General features: G+C 46.8%; 1 protein-coding gene across 4 annotated transcripts in view; it reads right to left on the bottom strand.

Annotated features, from left to right (window-relative positions):
• Positions 1-15,293, bottom strand: part of DOP1B (DOP1 leucine zipper like protein B) — a 135,346-nt gene that overhangs the window by 18,054 nt on the left and 101,999 nt on the right. For all 4 annotated transcript variants that reach the window (XR_008657863.2, XM_055279637.2, XM_055279638.2 and 1 more), the window contains exons 24-27: positions 13,401-13,456; positions 10,505-10,609; positions 10,341-10,407; positions 4,014-4,158 (exon numbers count right to left, since the gene is read on the bottom strand). Coding sequence is in view for 3 of the 4 variants with exons in the window: in XM_055279637.2 (XP_055135612.2) it covers positions 4,014-4,158; positions 10,341-10,407; positions 10,505-10,609; positions 13,401-13,456 (373 nt within the window). In the remaining variant the exon portion in view is untranslated. The remainder of the gene's footprint in view (positions 1-4,013; positions 4,159-10,340; positions 10,408-10,504; positions 10,610-13,400; positions 13,457-15,293) is intronic.

The raw sequence follows: 15,293 nt of genomic DNA on the forward strand, positions 1-15,293 counted from the left end.
GCCTCATCTTCCCGAGTAACTGGGACTACAGGCATGTGCCACCATGCCTGGCTAATTTTTGTATTTTTAGTAGAGACAGGGTTTTGCCATGTTGGCCAGGCTGGTCTCAAACTCCTGGCCTCAAGTGATCCTCCTGCTTTGGTCTCCCAAAGTGCTGGGATTATAGGCGTGAGCCACCGTGCCTGGCCAACATTCAACTTTTTATTTTTATTTTTGAGACAGGTTCTCGCTCTGTCACCCAAGCTGGAGTGCAGTCGCATGATCATGGCTCACTCTATCCTTGACCTCCCAGGCTCAAGTGATCCTCCTGCCTCAGCCTCCCGAGTAGCTGAGGGCACAGGCGCACACCACCACACCCAAGTAATTTTAAAATTATTTATGGAGACAAAGTCTTGCTATGTTGCCCAGGGTGGTCTTGAATTGCTGGGCTCAAGTAATTTGCCTGCCTTGGCCTTCCTAAGTGCTGGGACTATAGGCGTGAGCCACTGCACCCTGCCAACATTCAGTTTCAACAACTAAGAATCTGGATATTTTGATCAAATAAATTAGCACTAACTCACTGACATCCTCTCCATTTCCATTCTCGTTATCGTTCTTGAAACTTCACGACCCCTTTGGATGCTCCCTCCTACATCCCAGCCTCTAAGCCCCTGGCCCTCTTCTCTTCTAACCATCCCCCACTCTGCTCCAGCTCCACCACTGTCATACCCTTAACCTCACCAGCTTCTCAAATCTCTGTTTCCAGCATCCTCCTCTGACCACCCCCTGGCATTTTCCTGCATCCTAGGACAGCTTTCCAGTGTCTGAGTCCTACTGCCTAACTACCCAGCAGCTGCTACAGGTCCTCACCTCCCACCCACACCCAGCGTCAGTCATCTACCTGGGAAACACCCTTCATTCCTTTGCTTCTTTCCCTCGGAAGGACTCAACCAGAAGAATGCACTGCTGGGTACACCCAATGATCTGTCTGCGTAGTTATGTGTAGCTAAATGTTCCAGAGAAAACCAGATCACCAAGCTACTGATCTTACTTTATGTCATGACCATGAATCTCTCAAGAGACTTGATGCTAACACATGTTCCCAAGTGGGGTGCTGGCTGGGTGCTGGCTTTCCCACTCTCCGACATAATTCTTTTTTTTTTTTTTTTTTGTGAGACAAGGTTTCTCTTTGTTGCCCAGGCTGGAGTACAGTGGTGCAATCTCAGCTCACTGCAGCCTCTGCCTCCCAGGTTCCAGTGATTCTCCTGCCTCAGCCTCCTGGGTAGCTGGGATTACAGGCACACACTACCACACCTGGCTAATTTTTGTATTTTTAGTAGAGACAGGGTTTCACCATGCTGGCCAGGCTGGTCTCAAACTCCTGACCTCAGGTGATCTGCCCACCTCAGCCTCCCAAAGTGCTAGGATTACAGGTGTGAACCACTGCGCCTGGCCTTTTTTTTTTGAGTCTTGCTCTGTCGCCTAGGCTGGAGTGCAGTGATGCCATCTCGACTCACTGCAACCTCTGCCTCCCGTTTTGTAGAGATGGGGTCTTGCTGCGTTACCATGATAGTCTTTTTGTCTTTTTTTTTGAGATGGAGTTTGGTTGCTCTGTCACCCAGGCTGGAGTGTAGTGGCATGATCTTGGCTCACTGAAACTTCCACCTCCCAGGTTCAAGTCATTCTCCTGCCTCAGCCTCCTGAGTAGCTGGGACTACAGATGCCCGCCACCATACCTGGCTAGTTTTTGTATTTCTAGTAGAGATGGAGTTTTGCCAAGTTGGCCAGGCCAGTCTCGAACTCCTGACCTCAGGTGATCCACCCACCTTGGCCTCCCAAAGTGCTGGGATTACAGGCCTGAGCCACCGCGCCCGGCCTGATTTGTTTTTAAATGGAGTATATCCCAAAGTGTTGGGATTACAGGTGTGAGCCACCATGCCAGCTAACCAGGATAGTCTTAAACTCATGGCCTCAAGCCATCCTCTCACCTTGGCCTCCCAAAGTGCTGGGATTACAGGTGGGAGCCACTACACCCAGCCCCGTTAACAATTTTCACAGAAGTCATAATGAAACCTAACAATATTTGAACATTTACTCTGTGCCGGGTACCGTCACAGTTTACACTGAAAACTGAAATGTAGTTTCTTGTTCCTGTATTAAATAAAACTGGGACCAAACATCCTTTCTCATGTTGTATTAAGCTCTACTGGCACTAGGCATACTGTCCTGTCCCTTTTGTTAAATGACACTGACAGTAGCAAAGAAAATCACTTGCCCCAAGATATGCTTAATCCTGAGAAAAAAAAAAAAGGATCATTTGTAATCACCTCAAGTGATCTGCCCACCTCAGCCTCCCAAAGTGCTGGGATTACAGGCATGAGTCACCCCTCCCAGCTTGATTTGCTAAATTTTCTTTCCATTGTTCTGCAAAAAGAAAAACACACATTCTCATCATCTTTATCCCACACGGATTTCTATCACCACGTCCAGGTAAATGGTCTTGGGGTGTTACTTTCTGGAGCCCCACCGAGGCTCGGTAAGGTCAGCAGGGTGGCATACACATTGTGGGACACCAGGTAAGGCGTCCTGGTGTTTAGCACACACACAAATTATGTTGTAAGAAGTCAAAACAGACAGTTCAGTCATCTAGCTATGGATACAAAGGAAGAGTCTGGGCCGGCACAGAGGATCACGCCTGTAATCCCAGCACTTTGGGAGGCCAAGGCGGGTGGATCACCTGAGGTCAAGAGTTTGAGACCAGCCTGGCCAACATGGTGAAATGCTGTCTTTACTAACCACAAAAATTAGCTAGGCATGGTGGTAGACGTCTGTAATCCCAGCTATTTGGGAGGCTGAGGCAGGAGAATGGCTTGAACCGGGGAGGTGGAGGTTGCAGTGAGCCAAGATGACGCCACTGCACTCCAACCTGGTGAACTCCCACCCAGGTGACAGAGTGAGACTCTGTCTCAAAAAATCAAAAACAAAAACGAAAAACAAAAAACAAAGAAAGAGTCTGGGTGAAGGAACACAGACTTGAGAAGATAGTTTGCTTTTTCCTATGCCTAAACTTTTTTTTTTTTTTTAACTTTCCAACATCTTTTCCCTTACCAGTTTTAATTAGATATAACTGACAAATAAAACTGGTATAGATTTCAGGTTATAACATCATGTTTTGATACATTTTCTTTTTTCAATATTTCACCATCCCTGCTGATATATGCATACATTGTGAAATAACCCAAGTTAAGACATGCATCACCTCATGTACTTTCTTTCTTTTTTTTTTTTTTGAGGTGGAGTCTCACTCTGTTGCCCAGGCTGGAGTGCAGTGGCGCAATCTTGGCTCACTGCAACCTCCGCCTCCCAGGTTCAAGCAATTCTCTGCCTCAGCCTCCCATGTAGCTGGGATTACAGGCGCCCACTACCACACCCAGCTAATTTTTGTATTTTTAGTTAAGATGGGGTTTCACCATCTTGGCCAGGCTGGTCTTGAACTCCTGACCTCAGGTGATCCACCCGCCTCGGCCTCCCAAAATGCTGGGATTACAGGCATGAGCCACCATGGCTGGCCTCAAAGTGATGTTTTCTAAAGTTTGACTAACATCGTGTCACTGTTCTAAATACTTTTTTTTTTTTTTTGAGACGGAGACTTGCTTTGTCACCTGGGCTGGAGCGCAGTGGCGTGATCTCGGTTCACTGCAACCTCCGCCTCCCAGGTTGAAGCCATTCTCCTGCCTCAGCCTCCCAAGTAGCTGGGACCACAGGTGCTTACTACTGTGCCCGGCTAATTTTTTTACTTTTAGTAGAGACGGGGTTTCGCCGTGTTGGCCAGGCTAGTCTCGAACTCCTGACCTTGCTTTATCTGCCCGCCTCAGTCTCACAAAGTGCTGGGATTACAGGCGTGAGCCACCGCACCCAGCCTACCTTAAGTACTTTCTTTCTTTTTGTGGTGAGAACACTCAAGATCTCTCTTAAGGAAAAGCCAGAACCATCCGCTGACCAGAGGCACTATCAGCCGACCCATCTCCACCTACCATACAGGTCCTCCTCAGCATCAGATTCTTCTAGAGAGGCCTGAGGTTGGGCCTTCACTTCCAGGTTTCTGCTTAGCCAGCTGGTTTGCTCCAAAGAAGAGCCGGCAATGTTCCCCACAGCTTCTAGGATTTTCTGAGTGATTTCCTGAGAATAATCAGGAGGAGGGGGAAAGGAAGTTAATTAAGGAAAAGAATGTTAAGTGCCTAAAACAGCACTGTCCAGTAGAAATAAAATGCAGGCCACAGCTGTGAGCATATATGTACCATTAAGCTTTCTAGGAGCCACATTAAAGGTAAAAATAAACAGTTAAAGTTAAATTAATAATATAGGCTGGGTGCAGTGGCTCATGCCTGTAATCCCAGCACTTTGGGAGGCTGAGGCAGGGGGATCACTTGAGGTCAGGAGTTCGAGACCATCCTGGCCAACATGGTGAAACCCTGTCTCTACTAAAAAAAATACAAAAATTAGCTGGGCGTGATGGCACATGCCTGTAGTCCCAGTACTTGGGAGGCTTAGGCAAGAGAATCGCTTGATCCCAGGAGGTGGAAGCTGCAGTGAACTGAGATCATGCCACTGCACTCCAGTCTGGATGACAGAGTGAGACTTCGTTTCAAAAAAAAAAATTAATAATATATTTTATTTAACCCAATATATACAAAATATTATCAACATGCACTCAATATAAAAATTATTAATAGGCTAGGTGTGGTGGCTCATGCCTATAATCCCAGCACTTTGGGAGGCTGAGGCAGGCGGATCACCTGAGGTCAGGTGTTTGAGACCAGCCTGACCAACATGGTGAAACCCTGTTTCTAGTAAAAATACAAAATTAGGTGGGTGTGGTGGATGCATGCCTGTAATCCCAGCTACTTTGGAGGCTGAGGCAGGAGAATCACTTGAACCCAAGGAGGTGGAGGTTGCAGTGAGCCTAGATCATGCCATTGCACTCCAGCCTGGGCAACAGGAGCAAAACTTGGTCTCAAAAAGAAAAAACAAAAACAAAACCTATTAATCAGATTTTGCATTCTCTTTTGTGTGTGCCCTAAGTCTGAAATCCAATGTGTATTTTGCACTTACAGCACATTCAATTCAGACTACATTTTTCTTTTTGGGAGGTGGTGGGCAGGACAGGGTCTTGCTCTGTCAACCAGGCTGGAGTGTAGTGGTGCAATCAAGACTCACTGCAGCCGGGTGCGGTGGCTCATGCCTGTAATCCCAGCACTTTGGGAGGCCGAGGCAGGCGGATCATAAGGTCAAGAGATCGAGACCATCATGGCCAACATGGTGAAACCCTGTCTCTGCTAAAAATACAAAAATTAGCTAGGCGTGGTGGTGCGTGCCTGTAATCCCAGCTATTTGGGAGGCTGAGGCAGAAGAATCATTTGAACCCAGGTGACAGAGATTGTGGTGAGCCAACATAGTGTCACTGCACTCCAACGTGGTGACAGAGTGTTGTGGGAAGTCAGGGACCCTGAACAGAGGGACCGGCTGGAGCCACAGCAGAGGAACATAAATTGTGAAGATTTCATTTTAATATGGACATTTATCAGTTCCCAAATAATACTTTTATAATTTCTTACACCTGTCTTTAATCTCTTAATCCTGTAATCTTCGTAAGCTGAGGATGTACATCATCACAGGACCACTGTGATAATTGTGTTAACTGTACAAATTGATTGTAAAACATGTGTTTGAACAATATGAAACCAGTGCACCTTGAAAAAGAACAGAATAACAGTGATTTTTAGGGAACAAGGGAAGACAACCATAAGGTCTGACTGCCTGTGGGGTCAGGGAAAAAAGAGCCATATTTTTCTTCTTGCAGAGAGCCTATAAACGGACGTGCAAGTAGGGAAGATATTGCTAAATTCTTTTCCTAGCAAGGGGTATTAATATTAATACCCTGGGAAAGGAATGCATTCCTGGGGTGAGGTCTATAAACGGCCGCTGTGGGAATGTCTGTCTTATGCGGTTGAGATAAGGACTGAGATACGCCCTGGTCTCCTGCAGTACCCTCAGGTTTACTAGAGTGGGGAAAAACTCCACCCTGGTAAATTTGTGGTCAGACCGGTTCTCTGCTCTCAAACCCTGTTTTCTGTTAAGATGTTTATCAAGACAATACGTGCACCGCTGAACATAGACCCTTATCAGTGGTTCTGCTTTTGCCTTTTGTCTTGTTCCCTCAGAAGCATGTGATCTTTGTTAGACCCTTATCAGTAGTTCTGCTTTTTGCCATTTGAAGCATGTGATCTTTGTACCTACTCCCTGTTCTTACACCCCCTCCCCTTTTGAAACCCTTAATAAAAACTTGCTGGTTTGAGGCTCAGGCGGACATCACGGTCCTATTGATATGTGATGTCACCCCTGGTGGCCCAGATGTAACATTCCTCTCTTTATACTGCGTCTCTTTATTTCTCAGCCAGCTGACACTTACAGAAAATAGAACCTACGTTGAAATACTGGGGGTGAGTTCCCCCAATAATAGAGCAAGACTCCATCTCAAAAAAAAAAAAAAAGACTCACTGCAGCCTCGACCTCCTGGGCTCAAGCCATCCTCAGGCTCCCAGGTAGCTGGGACTACAGGTGCATGCCACCACATCTGGATAATTTTTAAATTTCTTGTAGAGACGGTGTCTCCCTATGCTGCCCAGACTGCAGATTAGCCACACTTCAAGTGCTCAACAGCCACCTGTGGTTAACGGCTACTATACTGGCCAATGTAGGTAAAATATACAGAGAACATAAGTCATCGCTGCGCACTGATGAAAAAGCCATAAATTGTATTTAGTGGATTGGCTTTCTGGTTTCTCTAGGACCACAGGTTCTTCCTAGAAATGCATCTTTCAATAATACACAAGAACTAAAGGTCAGTAAGTTAAACTGACTCAGTGGGGTGAAGTGAGGAGTCATCCACTCTCAGGAGTATGATCAGTAAAGAATCTGGTTAGTAGCTGGAGAGAAACTCGAAGCAGGCTTCTCAGCCAGTGTCATCAAGTGTCACCAGCTACGAGTGGCTATAATCCTTGACATCCGAGAATTTTATAATCCTGACCTCAACTGTGCCACAAGGTTCCTAGGCTCAGCAGTTGTGTTGAGGTGTGAAGCAGGGCACACCTGCCTGCTGGGTGAGAGAAGGGTGCACTCGAGGGAACTGGCTAATCGGCTAACTTAGGCAGGGCTGGATGTGAAGGGCACAAGGAAAGTCAGGAAAAGGGATTAAGGGCTTAGAGGAGTTCCTGTAAGGACTGATGAAAGCACTGAGTGGACGGGTGTGATATTGTGGAAATGTTTTTGGCCTTTCTCCCCATTTCCCAGCTATAACTCCTAAATTCCTTGGATTCTCCAAAATAATACGTGTCTTAGATGGCTGTGTATGGGGGCCCCCAGAGAACTTCAGCTCCCCAACCTCCAGGAAGGGGAGAGGGGCTAAAGGTTAAATTGATCACCAATGACCAGTGATTTAATCCAACATGTCTATGTAATGAAGCTTCCACAAACCTCAAAGTAACTGGGTTCGGATGAGCTTCTCAATGGCTAAACACGTGGAGGTTCCTAGAGGGCGGTGCCCCAGGAGGGCATGGAAGCTCTGTGCCCCTTCCCACATACCTTGCCTGATCATCGCTTCATCTGTATCCTTTCTAATCTCCTTTATAATAAACTGGTCAGCTGGGTGTGGTGACTCATGCCTGTAATCCCAGCACTTTGGGAGGCTGAGGCGGCCGGATTACGAGGTCAGGAGTTCGAGACCAGCCTGGCCAACATGGTGAACCCCCACCTCTACTAAAAATACAAAAATTAGCTGGCATGGTGGCGGGCACCTGTAATCCCAGCTACTCAGGAGGCTGAGGCAAGAGAATCGCTTAAACCTGGGAGGCAAAGGTTGCAGTGAGCTGAGATCGTGCCATTGCACTCCAGCCTGGGCAACAAGAGCAAGACTCTATCTCAAAAAAATAAATAAATAAATAAATAAAATAAACTGTTCAATGTGTTCCCTGAGTTCCATGAGCCATTCCAGCTAATTAACAGAACCCATGGAGTGGGTGGTGGGAACCCTAGTTTAGAGCTAGTATGTCAGAAGCACAGATGAAACCACTTGGGGCTTGTGATTGGCATCTGAAGGGGTAGGGCAGTCTTGTGAGACTAAGCCCTCAACCTGCAGGATCTGAAGCTATCTCCAGGTGGGGAATGCCAGAATTGAATGGAATTGGACGGCGCCTATCTAGTGTCCACTGCAGAACTACTAGCTTGGTTGCTGGTGGGAAGAAATTCCCACGCATTTTGGTTACGAGGTCATAGGAGGATTCTATGTTATGAGAGTGTAGTAGGAAAATCACACTTTGTTTTTTTCTATATCCTCAGTGGGGAAGAAGCATAGGGTGTGGCTCAAAACAGTAGGAAGGAATTAGTGTCGGGGAGGCCAGGTGTCATGAGACAGAAAGAAGCAGATGCCACCTGGTCCCCGCAACCAAAAGGAGCAGAGAAGAGGCATGCCAGCTGCAACAACGGAGGGAATGCCTGTGGCCAGAGCCCTCTCCAGGCTGGCTGAAGACAGAGGGGCCTACTACAGGCAACAGGCCACAAAAGCAAGGACGGCTTAGGTGAGCAAGTGCTATCCCAGCACCTTGACGTGCAGCATCGGCATTGTAACAACGTTTTCTTCTCTGGCTACAAGCCAAGGCCAAAGGAGGAGGCACTGGAATTTTCTAATTATGCTTTATGGTGTTTTTTTTGTTTTGTTTTGTTTTGTTGTTTTTGAGACAAAGTTTCACACTTGTTGCCCAGGCTGGAGTACAGTGGTGAGATCTCGGCTCACTGTAACCTCTGCCTCCCAGGTTCAAGCACTTCTCCTGCCTCAGCCTTCCGAGTAGCTGGGATTATAGGCATCCATCACCAGGCGTGGCTAATTTTTGTATTTTTAGTAGAGGTGGGGTTTCACCATGTTGGCCAGGCTGGTCTCGAACCCCTGACCTCAGATGATCCGCCCACCTTGGCCTCCCAAAGTGCTGGGATTGCAGGCGTGAGCCACCACACCCAGCCTACTGTACTTTATACAGTACTCTTGTGGTTCAGAACTGTGGACCTGAGGCTGTTTCTAGATATACCTTTCACAAATGCCAGGGATCATAAAGATTAGCAGTAGTACCGCCAAGGCTATAAATGTGATAGAAAAGCCAACTGAATCAATGTCTATAATGGTTTGCAAAACAGTGATTTTTCCAACTTCATCATAACTTCCATATTTATTAGTTGGCATTCCACTCTGAGTTTTCCTTCTCCTATGATGAGTTTTATTTTTCAGTATTAAACAAATTTTTATGAGCATATATTACTGTTACAATGGGGGATAAGGCGTTTAAGGAAAGAAATCCATGTATGGAGGCTGGGCGTGGTAGCTCACGCCTGTAATCCCAGCACTTTGGGAGGCCAAGGTAGGAGGATCACCTGAGGTTAGGAGTCTGAGACCAGACCAGCCAACATGGAGAAACCCCGCCTCTACTAAAAATACAAAAAATTAGCTGGGCGTGGTGGCGTGTGTCTGTAATCTCAGCTACTTGGGAGGCTGAGGCAGGAGAATCCCTTGAACCCCGGAGGTGGAGGTTTCAGTGAGCTGAGACCGTGCCACTGCACTCTAGCCTGGGTGATGGAGTGAGATTCTGTCCAACCCCACCGCCCAAAAAAAAAAAAGAAATATCCATGTATGGAGATAGCTTCCTTTTTTTTAAATTTTTTTGAGACAGGATCTCTCTCTGTTGCCAGGCTGAAGTGCAGTGGCGCGATCACAGCTCACTACAGCCTCAACCTCCCAGGCTCAAGGGATCCTCAGCCTCCCAAGTAGCTGGGACTATAGGTGTAGCTACCACACTAGGCTAATTTTTGTTTTTTTGTAGAGATGAGGTCTCACTATGTTACCCAGATTGGTCTCAAACTCCTGAGCTTAAGCAATCTGCCCGCCTCAGCCTCCCAAAGTGCTGGGATTACAAGTGTGTGCCACCGCATCTGGTGGGAGATAGATTTCTTATTCCATCTATGTTTTACAGTGAGATCCACATACATCTGCATACAGTGTGGAGGGTGAGGGGTGCAGCTGTCAATTCCACAATCGATTGCTCAAGCATTACACAAGAACCTTCATCAGAAAACCCGGGCCCCGGGACTGTCCGAAATCTCTAGAGACAACGATGGCAGAAGTAAGACTTGAGAACAAGTGCAAAGCTAACCTCAGATTCTGTTCAACGTCTCTTGTCTATCTGCTATCTGATATCCCCCGAAGGAGGACAGCACTGCTGGGGTAATGTCATTTGGCTGAACCTCTTTCATATACAAACCTGCAGGTCTTTTTGATCCTTCTTGTTTTCCAAGTTGGGAGTTCTTGTTACAAAGTCATTCAGCATGCTGTTGGGAGACAATCAGCTTCAGATTAAAAATGCTGCAGAAATAAAATATGTGCCAAAAGAAAATATTACACAATGACAATGTGGTGACATGATACCTGAGAAGCAGAAAATACCCAGGTGGGGCTAGATTCAACTGTACAGACTCTTTCAATACTCCCAACAGTGAAGAAAAGTTCTCTTGCAAGGCTGGTACTGGGAGCCTGTTTTTTTAAAAGATAGGAAAAATACTCAACTACGAACAAGTCAAAATACAACATTTACTTATAAGCACATTTAAGATCCTGGCAGTTGGAAAGCAAAGGGTAAACAGCATACCTCACTGAACTTTTTCTTTTTAAAAACTTACAATGTACATGAGCTAAACTTTGGTATTCTGGCAAACACTTGGAGTTTGGGAACCTGAAATCCTACTGCTGGCAGGTGAGATACCCCTGGTTTCCTTGTCTCTAAAATAAAAGCCTTAAACTATATAATCGACCTTGACCTCTCAGGCCTTCCCTTTTTTTTTTTTTTTTTTGGTGAGACGGAGATTTACTTTTGTTGCCCAGGCTGGAGTGCAATGGCGTGATCTTGGCTCACCACATCCTCCACCTCCCAGGTTCAAGCGATTCTCCTGCCTCAGCCTCCCAAATAGCCAGGATTACAGGCATGTGCCACCACGCCCGGCTAATTTTGTATTTTTAGTAGCAACAGGGTTTCACCGTGTTGCCCAGGCTGATCTCGAACTCCTGACCTCAGGTGATCCACCCGCCTCAGCCTCCCAAAGTGCTGGGATTACAGGCGTGAGCCACTGCGCCCGGCCTTTCTTCTATTTAATTAAATTAATTAATTTATTAATTTTTAAGATAGAGTCTTGCTCTGTCGCCCAGGCTGGAGTGCAGTGGCATGAATCTCAGCTCACTGCAACCTTTGCCCCCGGGGTTTAAGCGATTCTCGTTCTTCAGCCTCCCAAACTGGGATTATAGGCGCGGGCCAACACAATGGGCTAATTTTTTGTATTTTTAGTAGAGATTAGTAGGGTTTCATCATGTTGGCCAGGCTGGTCTTGAACTCCTGGCCTCAAGTAAATTCACTTGCCTCGGCCACCCAAAGTGCTGGGATTACAAGGGTGAGCCACTGTGCCCGGCTGATCTCTCAGGCCTTTCTAGTGCTAATAGTCTGCTTCCCTGAAGTGGCTGGTAACACAGCATCACCTGTCAGAAGGCTGCAAAGCATTAGGTCCCAGGACACTCACCAGGAAACTAGTTGGCCTACCCCGCTCTATAGCTCTCAGGATGAGGGTTCTGAGATCACCGCTCCAAAGTGAGGCAGCACAGCTCAGGAAGTGAAAGCTCAGACTGCAGTCAGAGCGTCCCAGGTCCAAGTCCTGGTTCTCCAACTTACTACCTACTGTGTGACCTAGGCGGTTCCTCCTCTGCAAAAGGAGGATGACCAAATCTAACCTGCAGCTCCCGGGAAAGCTCAGCTATCCCTCAGGCCACTACACTCAACATTCGCCAGCAACACAATATATATTAGCTGTCATAGGAGGGAAGTGACCGGCTCATCTTTAACTCCTGGAGGAAAGAACAACAATGATGCTCACGAGGAAAGTGGTCTGAATTTAACCCCACCCTGGTCATCTACCAGGAAGCCTCAGTTTACCGTCCTGCAACTTCAGAATGTGGTGAGTGGGAATAACTACGTAATGTTAACTGTGTGAACCAAGGAACCTGTGACTGCTTGTTGGAGTTATTTATAGTGAGGCTCCTGATGGCAATGTAGGGATACTGAGGCTTCCCTGAGAAGTGGTCTATACCCGCCCCACCCCCAATTTTTTTTTTTTGAGATAGTCTCATTCTGTCCCCCAAGCTGGAGTGCCGTGGTGTGATCTCAGCTCACTGCAACCTCTGCCTCCTGGGTTCAAGTGATTCACCTGCCTCAGCTTCCCGAGTAGCTGGGACTACAGGCATGCTGCCACTAAGCCCTGGCTAATTTTTTTGTAGTTTTAGTAGACATGGGGTTTCACCATGTTGGCCAGGCTGGTCTCAAACTCCTGGCCTCAAGTGACTCACCCACTTCAGCCTCCCAAAGTGCTGGGATTACAGGCGTTGAGCCACCGCACCCAGCCACCTCACCCTCATTTTCTGCAACACAGAGCTGCACCTGGGATGCAGCCATTGTAAGATCTGAATGAGGTCCAGTAAAGCTTCTTTTTCATCCATGGGGAAAAACCTGCGGAATCCCCTTTAATGCTCTCTTAGCTAAGACACCTAATACATATATTAACTTAGCAAATCAAAGCAGAAACCTCTCCACATAAAACATGGGAAGGCACACTGAGAACGCCACCAGAAAGAATCATTTTGCCTTTTTTTTTTTTTGAGACAGAGCCTTGCTCTGTCACCCAGCCTGGAGAGCAGTGGCGCGATCTCGGCTCACTGCAACCTCAGCCTTCCTGGTTCATGCAATTCTCCTGCCTCAGCCTCCCGAGTAGCTGGGATTACTGGCGCATGCCACCATGACCGGCTAATTTTTGTATTTTTAGTAGAGACGGGGTTTCACCATGTTGACCAGGCTGCTCTCAAACTCCTGGCCTCAAGTGATCCGCCTGCCTCCAACTTCCAAAGTGCTGGGACTGCAGGCGTGAGCCACCGCGCCCGGCCCATTTCTCCTTTTTCTCAGAGGTCTTTAACACTTCCCTATCTTTGGTTTTTTTCTTTTTCTGTATCAATTTAATGCAAATCCGAGCCTTTTAAAGTTTAACAGGCCTCACATAAAGCTTTGCTCATATAAAGTGTTCGAGATACACTGCACGGATTTTAAGATGTTAACTCTCTGGAGAAAGAAAACTATAGATCAATACCTCAGGAAGAAATTATGACAACTTCAAGATATTTTCTGAACTATGGCTCTCTAGTAGTCTAGAAATAAAACCAGAGATATTATGCAGGCTCACTGCAATAGCATCTGTATTTAAGGAAGTTTTTGGAGGACGGGGGACTGTATTACCTTTGGAGAAAAGCATAGCAAAACTGCAACACAGGAATATCCACTAGGGGCGATTTCTGAAAATGAAAGTAAAACCAATTACTCCAAGTTGGTGGGAAATAAGGCTAAAAAGAATTCAGATACAAAATGAAACAGACCTATAGCCTAACAAAGTGAAGGTTTTTGACTAAAGAATCTTTCAGATATAACAACAGACATGATAGTGCCCATCATGTACAATTAAAACAAGTGTGTCCTATGAGTCCCCAAATCATTCGCGCCCCCTTAGACTTCTACAGTGATCTCCCACCCTGTGTACCTAACTTTACATTCCAGGCGTCAACAGGCATTTAGGGGAAATCGGCATTGTAACCGAACTTGCCCAAACAGAAAGCTAGGGCCAGTGCTGACTCCAATGAATGCACATGATTACCAAGAGGCAAGAAAAAATTCTAATTCTTCTTTTGTTTCTTTCTTTTCTTTTTTTTCTCTCTCTTTCTTTCTCTCTCTCTCTCTCTCTCTTTCTCTCTCTTTGACACAAGAGTCTTGCTCTGTTGCCCAGGCTGCAGTACACTGGCGTATCTCAGCTCACTGCAACCTCCGCCTCCCGGGTTCAAGCGATCCTCGTGCCTCAGCCCCTCCAAGTAGAACCACCATACCCCGGCCACAAAATTCTAATTCTTAGTTTAGAAGATGACTTCAAACCCAGCCCAGACAGCTTCCCCAAAAACCCTGTGGCTGGAACTACTTGGAAACAAGTAGTTTTTCCCCCTCCTTGTTTATAAAAAGCTATTTGCAGCTATTAATTAACTCAACTAACCACAAAATATAGTTTTGTTATTTGAACTGCCAAAACTCAGTCAGCTAGATAAAATCTGGTTCCTTTATAGCCCAGGAAAGACTAGAAATGGCAGGTATTTGTAAAAATTCAAGTAACGTGAAGGAACACAACCTAAACACACTCGCTCTGGCAGTCATAGCCTCTGTAGAGCTGTCTTCAGGACCTTGAAGAACCCCTTGGTTCTACGGCGACCAAGCCTGCAGCAGCACAGACCGCCCTGTGGAGTGCCATTCCCACTCCTAACATTTATGGACAAGAGTGAAAGGAGGCCGGGCGTGGTGGCTCATGCTTGTAATCCCGGAAGTTTGGGAAGCCAAAGTGGGTGGATCACTTGAGGTCAGGCATTCAAGACCAGCCTGGCCAACATGGTGAAACCCCATCTCTACTAAAAATACAAAAAAATTGGCTGGGCATGGTGGCGCGAGCCTGTAATCCCAGCTACTCAGGAGGCAGAGGCAGGAGGGTTGCTTGTACCCAGGAGGCAGAGGTTGCAGTGAATCAAGATCATGCCACTGCACTCTAGCTTGGGCAATAGAGCGAGACTCCATCTCAAAAAAGGAAGACCAGGCGCGGTGTCTTACGCCTGTAATCCCAGCACTTTGGGAGGCCGAGGTGGGCGGATCACGAGGTCAGGAGATCGAGACCATCCTCGCTAACAAGGTGAAACTCTGTCTCTACTAAAAATACAAAAAATTAGCTGGGAGTGGTGGCGGGTGCCTGTAGTCCCAGCTACTCGGGAGGTTGAGGCAGGAGAATGGCACGAACCCAGAAGGCAGAGCTTGCAGTGAGCCGAGATCGCGCCAGCCTGGGTGACAGAGCAAGACTCCATCTCAAAAAAAAAAAAAAAAAAGGCAACGGGATGACCATACATTCTTGGGAGAGTGGGAGACCTGGGCCAGATCCCCAAGAAATACTGTGGAAGTCATCGGGGTCCTTTTACATTTGAAGCCTTAAGCACTGAGCTGGCTCATAACCTGGCCTCGCAGTGTTGTGTTGTTATTTTTTAGGATGGCTTCTCTTCTCTTCTCTGCCAAGCTAGAATATAGGAGGACTGAGGGCAGGAACTGTTTTTT

The sequence above is a fragment of the Symphalangus syndactylus genome, chromosome 5 (assembly GCF_028878055.3).
Source record: "Symphalangus syndactylus isolate Jambi chromosome 5, NHGRI_mSymSyn1-v2.1_pri, whole genome shotgun sequence".
In the NCBI taxonomy this organism is placed as follows: Eukaryota; Metazoa; Chordata; class Mammalia; order Primates; family Hylobatidae; genus Symphalangus; species Symphalangus syndactylus.